This window comes from Labeo rohita, chromosome 4 (genome assembly GCF_022985175.1).
Source record: "Labeo rohita strain BAU-BD-2019 chromosome 4, IGBB_LRoh.1.0, whole genome shotgun sequence".
NCBI lineage: Eukaryota > Metazoa > Chordata > Actinopteri > Cypriniformes > Cyprinidae > Labeo > Labeo rohita.
This window is the reverse complement of record NC_066872.1, coordinates 45,033,365-45,048,539: the sequence shown is the minus strand read 5'-3', so window position 1 is coordinate 45,048,539 and position 15,175 is coordinate 45,033,365. Positions and strand designations below refer to the sequence as shown.

Genomic DNA, 15,175 nt, shown 5'->3' with positions numbered 1-15,175 from the left:
CAAAATGTAAACGCAACATTTTTTTACAAAATAAAAGCCAAAATTCCAAGATGCAAACTCAGAATTCCAAAAAAAAGAGCTAAAACTGCAAAATTTAAATTCAGAATTCCACGACGCAAAGTCAGAATTCAAAAAAAGTGTCAAAATTCCAAGATGCAAACTCAGAATTCCAAAAAAAAGAGCTAAAACTGCAAAATTTAAATTCAGAATTCCACGACGCAAAGTCAGAATTCAAAAAAAGTGTCAAAATTGTGAGATGTCAACTCAGAATTCCACAAAAAAGCCAAAATTCCAAGATGCAAATTTTAGAATTCCAAAAAATGTGTCGAAAATTCCAAAATGCAAACGCAGAATTCCACAAAAAGAGCTAAAACTGCTAGATTTAAATTCAGAATTCTGCAAAAAATTCCAAGATGTAAACTCAGAACTCCACAAAAAAGCTAAAACTGTGAGATATAAATTCAGAATTCCACAAAAAGAAGCCAAAATTGGGAGATGTAAACTCAGGATTCTGAGAAAGAAAGCCAAAATTATGAGATAAAATGCACCGTTACCTTTTTCAAATTCATGGCAGTAACAAGCTTCCATAACAATCAGATTCAAACCTGTAAAAAAAAACCCCTCAGAAATGAAGAGGACAAACCAAATAACATAACAAAAAATATTTTTACTAAAACTGAACATTTACAGATTTAATTTTCCCAGACAAGTCATACAGATTCCACTCTAGCCGAAACACAGACCTTTACACGCGCACTCACACAAGTTGAGTTTGGAATACAACAACGTCAGAGCAGGTTCTGTCAGATAGGCAATGATATAGACGGGTTCACCACATGCGTTTAATGAACTGAAGAGTTTCACAGGAAGGATAAGGTTAAAAAAAAAAAAAAAAAAAAAAAAAAAAAGAAAGAAATTCACATCATTTTGTCCCTGACCGAGAAGCAGCATATATGCATCCCATGTTTAACAGGCCCTCCCTCTACGCCCCATAACATAAAAATAAACTAACAAAAATGAACCATCCACCTGGATGTAGGGCCTGGAGCCTACAATCAGTTTCCAGTGAAATCCACTGCGCTAATGACTGCAATAAAAACTGTACTACACATTCTGACGGGGTCCAGTGTAGTGACCACGCAAGGGATGCCGGGAAACCCCAGGCCATCACCACACGTCATTTCCTGGCCGAACCCAGAAGCAGAGAGATCATATAGTGGAGTGAACATTAGCTCTGACCAGGAATACACCGACACTCACCCAAAGGGCTGCAGTAGTTGATTTTGAATCGTATGTTTTGTTTTGTTTTTGTTTTTTTTCGCTTGCTGTTTTAATTTGTCTGAGAAAGTGTCCTTTAAATGCAAAAGAAGACAGGAGGAGATTGTTCCACTTCTCTCACTTGATGCCACAGTTTCCTTCTTCTAAACTTCAATGTTGTTGCCGGCATAAAGCCTGGTCCATGTTCGGGCTGTGAGAGAGAGAAAAATGCACATTGCAAACACATTACAGTTGGTTTTAATTTAATGTTTCTTATTTTGTAAATATGGCATTTACCTATCATATCCATGAAGTTTAAGATATCACAGTGAAAAAGAATCTTAATATTACTAACTAAAAAACACTAGAAATGTTTGGAATAGGAACAGAAATAAGTAAGAGAGAAAGATTTTTCCTCGTCTTGTCAAAGGTAGCACAGTGGTGAAACATTTCGATTAAACCAATGTTTTGGTAATAACAATAAATAATAATTTCTACAATCAAGTACAAGTAATTACACAGCAACATAAAAAGTCCAGCCAGTGCTGGTGAGAAAATCCCACCTGTCTCAATGGCCTGAGCCTCATTGCTCTTCCACTGTTCAGCAACATCATTAGCCAGCGGATCATCAGGGTTCGGAGCGCTTAGTAGAGCCTGGATGGAGAGCAGCACTGTACGGATCTGAAGAGCTGGAGACCATTTATCTACCAGAGAGAAGAGACGGACATGCAACCATTAACCTATTTGATGCATAAGGGCCTCTCAATGATCAAATGGTCAAAACTTTGAAGAAAACCGTCACGCACACGATCCACTACATGACTTCTGTCATCCAATTGATAGTTTTGAGTTTTTTTAGCAAGTGAAAAGTCTTTTAGTGTAGTTGTACAAACATCAGCTTGTGCTTCATGCATCTTTTTGCTGTCAAATCTGATTTTTATAAAGTAAATGTAAGAATAACTTCAGTAATATTCACAGATGAACACTTACTGGACTGAAGCAGCATAGCTTTACTTGATTCTCCATGAATCGTTTCTTAGAAAAGTCAGTGAGTCTCAAATCTGATCATCAGGATCTTTTGAGGAACGTTTGTTTCAAGAAGCTTTACTTTCACTGTTCCTCAGTGGAGGAATGATATTTCCAAGCCTCCAAAACATCTCACATCTTTTGAGGAATGTTTATTTGTTCATCTCTCAATCATCGTTGACTTGCCTTGCATTATATGTTTAGATCATTTTAATCTCATCTTACTAAGTTATTTTATTGGAGATAGAGTGACCACTGATATTTACATAAATTTATGTAAGTATCTGATCTACTGTTATAAAAATCTCATTGATTTATATTACAAACAGAATTCAGAATTATAACTTTTTGTTCATATAAATATCAGCATATGCGGCAAAATGCATATTCTATTCTATTTCAAAAAATGTGATTTTTCTGACTATGTCAGGCTTTATAAACACTATAGTCACCTTTCAGGATGTCCAGACAAATCCTGCCCAGTTTGTCCACATTGGGATGGTAGATTTTGGTCATGAATCGGACCTTGGGAGCAGCCATGGGATACTCCTCTGGGAGGAACAGCTCTAGTTTGAACGTCCCACCCTCAAAGGGCGAATCCTGCGGCCCAGCGATCACCACATGGAAATATCGAGCATTTCCCTCATCTGGCTCCGCTTTGATTCCAGGCACAGGCTCGGCCAACAAGCGCTGCGTCTCCTGTCAAAACACACACACACGCATGTGTGAAACAACCTCAAAATCACGGGTTCGAGTGCATGAACTGATCACATGCAGACCCTGAATGCAAAGTCCCTTCAGATAAAAGCATCTGCCAAATGCATGAATATAAATGCCATAACACTGATGAATTGATTGGTTTCAGTTGCACGGAAACAAAATGCATTTAGAAAGTACTGGCAGCTGCACTGAATACTTTTGAAAAAAAAATGTATACATTTTAAGCTGATCTTTCACAGTTCATGGAGACTCCTGTGGTGTTATCCTACACCAATTATTTGATTAACACCAGTCTATTATCGTGTTATAATAAATTAAAAAACAACAACTTCAAAATGGCACACGACTAAGTCAACTGTGATTGGTCTATTTAATTGTCAATCAGACGGTTTCCTCCTGTCTAAGTGGGCGGTTCTTAGCAAGAATAAGCTGCAGTGTGGATCAGACTTGCTGACAATTACAATTCTAGCAATGCAAGCATAAAATCGTGTATACAAAACACAAACAGTATTGAATCTCTGTGAACTTAAAACGAACCAACCATATATTCATTAATTCATTTTCACATTCATTTCCTGTTTGCATGCAAACTTATCACTGCACGGAATATTCTGTCATCCCATGCACACATTTCAAGAGTGTTTCCCACCGCAGTGCATGAGATCCGCATCTGTAAACATGTTCATGTGTCACACACCCAGAATCTCTCAGCTGACAGTCGCGCATCGCTGCTCGCTTACATTACTCGCTCTTTAATAAACCAAAAAAGAGCTGATGTTATTGCTCAAGTCTACACCCATATATTCCCATCTATCCCATATATTTTATGCAATGTGCATGTTTGAAACAGTGAGCGCGCGGGAGCCTCCCTGCTGCAGCGCGAGCACGTGCCGTTTTCTTTCATTTTTAACGCATCGCTTTTGCAGCGTGCACAAATACCGCAACGGAACGCACAAGAAAAACATTATGGGAGTTGTACCTTAATAATCCTGCGGGGCAATCCAGCCATCTCGTTTTATTAATGCGGTTTGCGCCGTGGCCCGGTCCCTGCTCCTCGCGTTGAGGTTGACAGCGCATGCGCGCAAGTCTTCCGGTAAAAAAAAAAACGTCATCGTCTGCCGCAATAGGTTTTCTGGGAAATGTAGTTTTTCCACTGCGTGCCTACTGTTTGTTTTGTTTGTGTGGATTTAAATGGTTTAAATGTGTTTTCCCCTTAAAACACAGTATAATCGCACACACGTATACTTATATTCCCTTTTTATTTGTTTTAATACAATTTAAATCAATTATTAATCTTTTTTTTATTTTTAATTGTTCATTATACAGTATTTCTTATACATCTGTTTGATAATTTTTAAACCCCTTTCCATCTTAATGTTAAATCAGTTATTACTTTTTTAAATATTACTTTATTTCTTATGTATGATTATTTTTTAAATCCTTATGTATAGCACTTTTAATAATTATTGTGCATGAAATGTGCTATATAAAATAAACTTGCCTGACCTAAGTTTATTGTCTATTAAATATGAGTTGTAGCCTATTTATCAAAATGTAATGTTTTATACTATGCTGAAAAAATGAGTTAAAACAAATGTATATATATGATTAACATGAATATAAATAATATGATTAAATATTGATAAATATTTGATTAAACAACAAAATGCCAGTAGCTGATTTTGAGTTTCAGCACTCAAGTTTTTAAAACATTACATTAAAAAGGCAGTCATTCAGTTTGTATTGTAAATGTTAACATGTGAATTATTGTGAATTAGTTTTTATTTTAATTTAAGGTTTTTGGCATTTTTACTATTTTTTAATGGCTATATAGTTTTTACTAATTTTTATTTCAATTTTTGTTCTCATTAACTTAATGCATCAAGTTAAACTAAATGAAAATTATAAATGTTGCCTTGAAAATTAGCTGAAATAAAATGAATGTAACCTTTTTATATGCTTTATTTCAGATAAAATTTTATTTCAAACATTGCAAATTATTATTATTATTAAATAATTTTTTTGTGGGTTTTAGTTAATTCTATGATTAATCATAAATAAATCATAACACACAACACATTAAACCAATAGCTGAAGGAAGGGTTTATTTAATGTGCAGCAGTACATGTACAAAAAAATATTAGAGAAGACAGGAAAATCATCCAGGACTATCGGTCTTTGGGTGGATTTGGGTTTCTGCGTCTGGTGTGATACCTGTATCAAAAAGAGAAGCACAAAACAGTTCATTTAACTGACACACGGCACAATATGTTGTTTTTGTCCAGTAGAGAATGCAGACTCACTGTCCGACGGGGTACCAGCGGTGTTTGGTGGTGTAAAACATTTTACTGAGCTCCTCTATAGTCGGGGCCTGTTTGTTATTTAAAACCTCTTTACTGAGTCTGGCTTTGAGCACCTGCTCGTGTGTCTCTGCAGGATCACTGACGGCATCCGGCCTGACAATCGGCTATAGCGCAGGAAACAAAACACACATTTATGGTCAAAATCTCCACAGATGTGTCTTCAGCACCTTCACAAACCAGCATACACACCTGTGTGAGCTCATAGGGTATGTCTACTGTCGGATGATAACACACTATTGTGTTTCCATCAGACGTCACTGCGATTTCTACATCGCTGAAATAGAAAAGACGCATTTTACATTAAAAAAAACCAACAACACAAAAATATTTTATATGATATTGATGAAGCTGGACATACAATAAGTTCAGATGCGTCATAATACACTATAACTGAGCAATTAAGTATGCATTTATGATGTCCATATGAATGCACTGGAAACACTGACCTGTTGTCATTAATGGATGAACCTCTGACAGTAGATTTGTTGTGGGCAGACAGATAAGTCCCTGCTAAAATTGAAAAACAGCACATTTTGTCGTTTTCTTATAAACTCCGGATTGAAAGCAAACATATACATGCCAGAACAGCACAAAATCACTCATTAATGAGGTTAGTATTGTTGTAGGTTACACAGTACAGACAGTCCTGCACTCTGACTGTGTTTGCAACACATTTACAGTAGTGTCGCGTATAAATTCAGATTATTAATACACAAAGTGTGTTTGTTTCTCATTATGAGAGCTCACCTCTGAATTGTCTAATATTTCTGCTGGTGTTCGCTCGGTTAAACAGGCTAGCTAGTCTGCTGATGTGACCCGACGCCATGCTTTCCGCTAATAGAACTGAATCAATGGAAGGGAAACGACAGACCGGAACGGAAGTTAGAGGAACAACGAAGATATAGACCGTTATTATTACATTACATCATGTTTTGTCACTTCATTGTGTGTTTTGTTTAGTTTTGTAGTTATAATCCGAATTGTCTTGCAATTCGACTCTAAATATGCCCTGATTTTTGAATGAAGTTCAATGAGGAATTGCGTTTTTTTGAGCATTAGAGCGCCCTCTAGTGGAACTTTTGAATTACAGATTGTGTGCTACACAAATATTCCTCCGGGTAGGAAACAACCCGCACCGGTGGTCATTCAGGTCCCAAATCAATATTTCCAAAAATAAAACAAAACAAAATAAAACAAATAAGGACAGTAAAGACCAGCAAAATAAACAAATAAAATAATAATAATAATAATTAAACTGCGGTCACGCTCCATAGCCCATTGGAGACAGAGAAACACGTTAAAAACTCCAAAATGCAAAATAAAAATTGTAGCATATTTACTTTACTCAAGTTTGTTGTGAGAATACGGTTTAATAATTATTATATAAAAATACGTTGGTACGTTAGTACCTCGCAGCCCACTTGGAGGCAGCGTAACACGCGTTACAAACCACCATTATAAAGATAAAAACAGAATTCTTACAAAAATTAAACTGCAGTCAGGTAAAGGAAATGTAAATCTTTTTCTTTCATTAATTATATGTCATTTCGTGGTATGTATTGTTATTATTTATCTATGTACTGTAATTTGTAATATTTTTTATGCATGGCGCGCCCTCTGGCGGCCTAAATATCCGGTCGCGCTTGCAATTTCTCACCATAATTATTTTAAATGGATAATCACGGAACATTAGAATAAAATGTGTAAATGTACATAATCAAGCCAATTAGTTTCGACTAAGGGGGGAAAATAAACTTACCAACAGATGCAGTACCGCAATACGCCACTGGAGGGCAGCGAATTCCGTTTGAACTTTAGAGCGCCTCTAGTGGATCTGTCGCATTACAGACTGTGTGCTACACAAATATTCCTCCGGGTAGGAAACTATCCGTGCTGATGGTGGTTCCCATATGATCACTATTTTAAAAAAAATGCTTTATTTGATCGATAAAAAATATAGGCAAGGCAAAGACCGACAAAATAAATAGATAACATAATAATAATAATAGCAAATTTGTTTAAGTTTGTTGTGAGAATACTATTTAATATTTATAAATAAAACACTTTGGTTTGTTGCAGTTCTTCGCAGGCCACTAGGAGGCAGCGTAACGCGTTACAAAACACGGTTATAAAATAAAAACAGATTTTAAATGAAATTAAACTGCACTGTGAGGCTAATGAAATTTAAAACTTTTGTTAAAATATGTGGTATTCATTGTTATTAATCTATGTATTATAATTGATTAACTTTATGTATGGAGCGCCCTCAGGCAGACTAAATATCCGCTCGCGGTTCCAATTTTCCATCATAATTATAACAAATGGATATTTACATATAAGTGGAACATTAGGATAAAATTAAATATTTAAATAATTACTCAAATTAGTTATGTTTAACTACGAACGGTAATGTTTTAAAGTGGCGAAAAATAAATTTACCAACACATGCAGTACCGCAATATGCCACTGGAGGGCAGCGAAACATCGCCATCGCAATTAAGTTCATTTTATTCAATAATTATTAATTTCTGAAACTATTAAAGCATTTGTTTTTCTGAATTGATAAATTTGGAATTGTTAAATGCTGACAGAAATACTTTGGAAATATAAAGTAAGACACATGCCTTTGGATTTTTATATTGAAAATTATTTATCATAATTATTTCAGAATTATTAACACTGCCTAAAAAGAGGAAATATGGAGAGAAACTATAATAATTAAGATTCCCTCAAAGTAAAGCAGCTCCAAACATTTATCAGAGACAACAAATATCTGATATCAGCACAAACATATCTTTTCAGAAGATTAATCTGTTCAGCATATTGAGTTTTTTTTTAAGACTTTAGAGCGCCCTCTAGCGGCACTATTACATTACAGACGAGGCGCTACACAAAAATTCTTCCGGGTAGGGAACAATCCGCACCGGTGGTCGTTTAGGTGCAAAATCAATATTTCCAAAAACAAAACAACTCAAAATAAATCAAACAGGCAGAGTAAAGACCAGCAAAATAAAATAAATAAAATAATAATACTAATACTACTAATAATAACTGTATTTAAATTGTGGTCACTCTCCATAGCCCATTGGAGATAGAAAAGACAGGTTAAAAACTCCAAAATACAAAATAAAAATGGTAGAATATTTATTTTATTCAGATTTGTTGTGAGAATACCGTTTAATAATTATTACACGTAAAATAAATTGGTCTAGCAATACCTCACCGCCCACTAGGAGGCAGCATAACACGCGTTACAAACCACCACTATAAAAATAAAGACTTTTTTAGAAAAAAAATTACTTTACTGTGAGGTAAAAGAAATTCAAATCTTTCATCGTTTCATTAAGATAAGTCTTTTGGCATTTATTATTGTTATTAACCTATGTGTTGTAATTTATATACTTTTCTTATGCATGGCGCGCCCTCTGGCGGCCACAATGCCAGTCGCGGTTCCAATTTCCCACGATAATTATATTACATGGATAATCACGGAGCATCAGCATAAAATTAAATATTAATATTAATAATTAAGCCAATTAGTTTTGACTAAGATTATTAACATAGTATTTTAAAGGGGGAAAATAAACTTACAAAAAACGTGCAGTAACGCAATTAGCCACCGGAGGGCAGCAAAGCACCGCTATAGCAATTAACTTCATTTTATTCTATGATTAATTTCTGAAATTATTAAAGCACTTGTTTTTCAGAATTGTTCAGTGTGGAATAGTTAAATGTGCACAGAATTAATTTGGAAATACAGAGTGAGACAAATGCCTTTTTATATTGGGAATTATTTATCATAATTCTTTATACACTTCCTAAAAAGAGGAAATACGGAGAGAAAGCATGATCATCAAGATTCCCTCAAAGGAAAGCAGCTCCAAACATTTGTCAAAGACATCAGCACATATATATCTTTTCAGAAGATAAATCTGTTCTGTATATCGACAGACGCTGTTCATATTGTTCATTATGAAGCACTGATCCATCATTCTTCTGTGTGTCGATCATTCAGTGTCACATAACATTGGTCATTATGAGACGTCCATGTCACTGCCGGACGCTCCGGATACTGTATTCGCCACCAAACGTTCCCGACCACCAAAAGCCTCCTTGACTGGAGATACAACAGATTATTGTTAACAACAAACACACAAAAACACACACAGATCCTCACCAGATGCTTTAGATTCACACCTGCAGCAACATCGCTGATGTCCCAGACGCGCAGCCCGTCCTTCTGTCCTCCAAACACATAGACGAACGGCTGATCCGGACAACAGGAGCCGCAGAACAAAACACCCTGACAGAGAGACAGAGTCGTGTTTTAAACCCGCTTTCACACAGTCAGACACTCGTGTGTCAGATACGCACCATCTTCATGTCTCTGGAGTGGATCAGGGTGGGTTTGTTTCCCAGGATGTCCCAGATCTTTACGTGTTTGTCCGCTGAAGACGTGACCAGACAGCCACGGATCTGACTGCTCAGGTCCATCCCTGAGAAAACATGAGATGGTGTCATTTTACTATTATTGATACACTATTAAGAGTTTTTTATTTATATTTATAACTAATATTATTACAGGATAACTAACATGCCTTTTTCATTTGAACTTCATTTCAAGTTTTGGTCATTTTTGTGTGTTTTTATTTGTTTTTTAATGTCTATTACTGATTTTTATTTCAGTTTTAGTTATTTTAGTACATTAAAAAATTTAAAATGAAAAAATAAGCTAAAATAAAATTTTATTTTTTTGTATTTTTTGTTAATTAAATAAAAGACTTTTTATGATGTGAGACTTATTTTACTGTCACTTATATACTTCTTATTATACTGTATTATATATTTTATAATTGGCAACTATCTGTTGGTTATAATTTTTATTGACTTTTATTATTGGCAACTAATTAAAATAAAATAAGCTTTTTTAAATTTATTTTACTTTAAGTAATGAAAATGTTTTACTGGTATAGTTTTATTAAGTATAATAATCCTGATCTGAGACTATTTTATTTTATAAGTATAACTGATATACCATTCTAGTTTTCAATCAATATTTGGAATTAGTTTTTATATTTTCTCTTTTCATTTCAATTTTAGTTATTGTTTTAGTAATTTTGTTGTATTTTTCAATAATTAAATAAAATAAAATAATTTTTTTAAGTTTTTCATTTTAGGTCAACTTTTATTTTTGATATTTATTTATTTTTTCAATTTGTGTGTGTATATGTATATATACATATATATATACACACAATAATTTTTGAATTTTCTGAAGGTTTTTTTTTTTTTTTTTTTAATCTAGGTCAAGTAATGAATATGTTAATGTGAGTGCGACTGACCTGAAACTTCTCCATCGTGAGCTCTGAGTGTGAACACGGGTTTATCCGAACGAGCATCCAGACAATAAATGAAGCCGTCCTCTGTACTCGCCTGCAACACACATCACTGATTATACAAGGTCAGAGTTCACATTAAATCCACAAAGCGGCTCGGTCACTCACCAGGAAGTTGCACGGAGAGAAATGATCCCAAATGACGCGCTCCACCTGCCCACTGAAGCGCCAGATCCGATGGCTGTCGTTTGGACTGCGGCAGTCGTACAGAATCGCAGACCTGAGACAAACACAACGCTCTGATTGGTTAGGCTCAGTCATGCCGTGCTCTGATTGGTCAAATCTTTTTCTACAGCGGTGACATCATAACCTACTTGTCGTATGATCCACTGATGAGAGTTTGAGCCTCAAACGGATGGAAATTCAGCGTCTGAACCTGCAACAGAAAACCACATTTAACTCATTTATTAAACTTACCAAACTTACATTAAACTTTTTAAATTATGGTAAAAAAACTTAAGTTACTAAAGATTTCTATTTCAAACAACACTGTATGTTTGACTTTCTACTCAACATAGAATCCTGAAAAATAAAAAGTATCATGATTTCCAAAAAAATATTAGGCACCATAACTATTTTCAACATGAATAATAATCAGAAATGTTTCTTGAGCAGCAAATCAGCATATTAGAACGATTTCTGAAAGATCGTGGGTCACTGAAGACTGCAGTAATGATGCTGAAAATTCAGCTTTAATCACAGAAATAAATTACATTTTAAAATATATTACAACAGAAAACTGTTATTTAAAATAGTAATAATATTTCACTATTTTTCTGTATTTTTAATCAAATAAATGCAGCCTTTGAGAGCAAAATGAACTACTTTTAATCAGCACCTTATCTGTGTGTTTTGTGAGGGTCGCTGCTGGTTTTCCCTTCTCCATATCCCACAGGATCACGGTCTCATCTGCAGACCCACTCGCTAGAACATTCCTGCACCAAAAACACTCATCAGACTCTGACGAATGCATGAAGAAAAACATTTGTGGTTCAGAAGTGCTCAGCCGTCTCACCTGACCAGTCTGTTCCAGGACAGATCCATCACAGCATCCGTGTGTCCTTCAACGGGTTCAGCCGCCTTCAAAACACAAACACATGACATTTCTGAACCAAGACATCACTCATAAACATCTAACATCATGACCCTCCCACAGCGCAACATTCACAATGCTAAACTCAACACATAAATGACAATAAACAATTGAGGTTTTGAACAATTTAAGCGACTTTTTGTTTTTATAGAGTGCAATCAAGCACCTTCTTTGCTTTCTTCTTTTTCTTCTTCTGCTTGGTGCCAAGTGAGAAGGCCGGCTCCAAACAGTCCACCACATCCAGATCCCAGACGTCAATCACAGGCGTCATGTTTCCTACGGCCGCGTAATTCCCTACAGCACAACACATCAACAAACCCTGTGTGAAAATTGCCTTTGCAGCTAACTGAAATAAAACACCTTCAAAGTTTTTGTTGGGGGTTTTTCTATCCATCTATCTATATAAAATGTTATATTTTTATGTAAGGTATAGTACATTCATTTATACCACATGAAATTGAGAAATGTTGGTCTGGAATAAAATAAGTTTAGTTCATTTTTTAATTTTTATTTATTTATTTGTATACATTTTAATTCCATTTCAGTAAATGAAAAATGTTGCTTTGGCAGCTGCTTATTATAATTTGTATTTTTGTATATATATATATATGTTCATTTTCATTTCAATTTTTGTTTGTCATTTTAATTTTCAGTAAGCAGTTTCATTTAGTTGTGCATCATTTTTTATTACTTTATTCATTTTTATTTCAATTTCAGTTGTATAGTGTTTTTAAACTAAATTCAAATGAAATGTTTTCTTGTAAAATGTTCTAAGTTTACAAAAAAGTTTAAAATATGAATAATTTTCATATTTAATTAATTATTAATTGTTAATCAATTTAATTTCAGTTAATATTTATTTCAAGTAACAAATGTTTTTTTAATTGGTTTTAGTGATTTGTATGAAATTGTATGAAACCAACATCAAGTAAAAAAAAATAATAATAAAATTCATAGTTTCTAACTAGTAATTTTGAGCTCAACAAAAACATCGAATGGTTTGAACTAGTTACAGTAACCAGTTTAACACCAGAACTATCATGTTTTCACTGAATATGGTCAAGCACTATTTGTACTGAGCTTTCATTTCAGACATCAAGTCCCCCATCTTTCAGAATCCTTAAAACTCTTAAGCAAATTTTCCTACAACACAAGATATTTACATACATATCTGATGACTGAAATTCAAATGTTCACCTTGTCCTTCCTCTGGATTGGGGTCAAAGTTCAGCCACTCCACACACAGCGGATACGCGGGCAGCAGGATGTCATGATGCACATACAGAGAGTCTTCCTCTGAGTTAAACACTGATAACACATACAAACAGCAAATCAACATCAGATGAGCTCTCCAGTCCAGAGCAGGGTTATACAGTATCTCAGTGGTACCCAAATAACACTGCTTACCATAAACCTCCAGGTTACAGCAGTCTTTCTCAGCGCGTCCAGCTAGAATCAGGTTATCAGTGGCTTTAATCTGAAAATCCTCCCTCTCGTACTGATCCTACAAAACAAACCGCGGGTCAGACAGACACAGATCCATCATATAAACTATTGCATCACTAAGAAATACAGAGAAAATGCAGAATTCTGGAAAAAGTTGAGTGTGTTTAGCGTGTCTCACTGTGTCTTTAATGGTGATGTATGGATCCTCTTCATTGGTGCCAAAAACTGTCAGTCCTGCCAGACTATCTCCAAGATTTGATGTAGCTGCAAAAGAGAAGAAAAAGCAAGTGTGTGTGTGTGTATATATATATAAATAGTAAAAATGGCATTCACTTTCTCCTCCAAGACCTATTGTGAGCTCAGAGGTTATTAATTGATGGTATATACTTTTATTAAAGCCATCAGCCCACATTATTTCAACGTATTTTTAAATAATCATGCTTAACAGTGGAATCCCTGGTAAAAAAAAAAAAAAAAAATTACGTTACCCATGATGCTGTAAAGAAAATTCCACCAATCAAAAAGCTGCAGTGAGCAAATAAGTGCTAAGCTCCGCCCACTCTCATGAAGCACGCAATAAACCTAAAATATATTGTTTCTATATACACAATTAACAACTTAAAATGTATGGTTTCATTTCTCTGCAACGTTTTGTAGATTTTTATTTGCAGTGCTTCACATGATTATAGTTATTTCCCTCATTAAAGCCGTTAAGTTCACAGTCTTGCATTTGATTTTCAAAAACGTTTCAGCTTCAAATCCAACTTCGTACTGTTGTGATTCACTTCATAGCTGGTTGTTTTGGCTTATAAAATCCCTGTTAAAAAAATGGAATAAATACGTACAGAACAAGCGACGCTAAAAAAAAATAGGCGGGCATGGTGCATTCGATTGGTCAGGTGAACACACAACCCCGCCCTCAACTCACCCCATTGGTTGAGAGGTTAATAAGTGACTGTCATGCTTTTCGCGAAATATTTTAACATCAAAAAATTTAAACACGTTATGAGTTGAAGCCAGATCAATCAATCAGAGATGACATACCGATGTCTTCTTCATCATAATTGTCCAGCCCGTACTCTGCAAGCTCATCATCCTCTTCCTTATCTTTCTCCTCTTTTATTTCTTCACTAACAGAGGGAGCAGCTGATGCCTCTTCACTGACGTCCAGACCACTGGCCACACCTTCATCAACCTCCTCCTCATCATCACCGGGATCCCTAAAGAAATCAGACAAAACAACCTGAACATACAGACATTACGCTAGATCGGATGGTCTCAACTGCTTTAAAAGACTGGCAGTATTGTTGTTGTTTCTACTGTTTTCTAACTTTAACATTTAACTGATTTTAACTCGTGTCTGCTATAAAACAGTAGTGAGCAAATAAAATCTCACCCTAACTCTTCTTTAGCCTCCGATATGATGCGTTGCAGCTCTTCCTTGCTCAACTCAACCTGTAACAATGATTTCATTCGTGTTAAACACAAAACACGTGTACAATTCCATAGAAACGCAGTATAAACACAAATTACGTGACAGACTCACTTTATCCGGCGTTTCTTTAGCGACTCCGCGCTTCACCCACCCGACACACGTTATTTGAGAGCTCATTGGTTATTTTAGTACAAATTTAATACGATAAAATAACACAGCACAACACACGAGGACTCCCCGAGCTGCAGTCGTCACTGCGGCGCGCCCTGATGACGTCACACCTGCACCGAGAACAGACATAAAAATTGCTAGAGCGGAAAGTTGCAGTTTTTCTCATGCGAAATAAAATAAAACGCAATATAATAAATAAATAAGTATATATGCTAACGTATTTTACATTAAAAAACACACGTTACTAGAATTTTTAAAACATAAAATG

At 35.1% G+C, this 15,175-nt stretch overlaps 3 protein-coding genes across 4 annotated transcripts; all 3 read right to left on the bottom strand.

Moving 5' to 3' along the window:
* Positions 1–647: 647 nt before the first annotated feature.
* ube2nb (ubiquitin-conjugating enzyme E2Nb) lies at positions 648–4,106 on the bottom strand. The gene is made up of 4 exons (XM_051108586.1): positions 3,983–4,106; positions 2,736–2,982; positions 1,821–1,961; positions 648–1,468 (listed from the first exon to the last, which is right to left on the bottom strand). Exons 1-4 carry the CDS (start codon positions 4,010–4,012, stop codon positions 1,422–1,424), a joined length of 465 nt encoding a protein of 154 aa, XP_050964543.1. The 5' UTR covers positions 4,013–4,106; the 3' UTR covers positions 648–1,421.
* A 976-nt stretch (positions 4,107–5,082) lies between these two features.
* On the bottom strand, positions 5,083–6,343 carry mrpl42 (mitochondrial ribosomal protein L42). Of its 2 annotated transcripts, none has more exons than XM_051108145.1 (5): positions 6,114–6,343; positions 5,813–5,873; positions 5,556–5,640; positions 5,307–5,470; positions 5,083–5,217 (listed from the first exon to the last, which is right to left on the bottom strand). In XM_051108145.1, exons 1-5 carry the CDS (start codon positions 6,190–6,192, stop codon positions 5,172–5,174), a joined length of 435 nt encoding a protein of 144 aa, XP_050964102.1. In that variant the 5' UTR covers positions 6,193–6,343; the 3' UTR covers positions 5,083–5,171. The 2 variants fall into 2 exon arrangements, with proteins under 2 accessions (XP_050964102.1, XP_050964101.1); XM_051108144.1 differs by having other exon boundaries at positions 5,813–5,876; positions 6,114–6,317.
* Positions 6,344–8,493: 2,150 nt separating this feature from the next.
* pwp1 (PWP1 homolog, endonuclein) lies at positions 8,494–15,009 on the bottom strand. Its single transcript, XM_051108561.1, has 15 exons — positions 14,848–15,009; positions 14,698–14,756; positions 14,346–14,521; positions 13,480–13,565; positions 13,263–13,359; positions 13,053–13,163; positions 12,022–12,149; positions 11,778–11,842; positions 11,601–11,697; positions 11,077–11,138; positions 10,871–10,982; positions 10,709–10,799; positions 9,741–9,862; positions 9,564–9,669; positions 8,494–9,483 (listed from the first exon to the last, which is right to left on the bottom strand). The coding sequence occupies exons 1-15, from the start codon at positions 14,911–14,913 to the stop codon at positions 9,401–9,403; spliced, it is 1,461 nt and encodes a 486-aa protein (XP_050964518.1). The 5' UTR covers positions 14,914–15,009; the 3' UTR covers positions 8,494–9,400.
* Between the last annotated feature and the right edge of the window lie 166 nt (positions 15,010–15,175).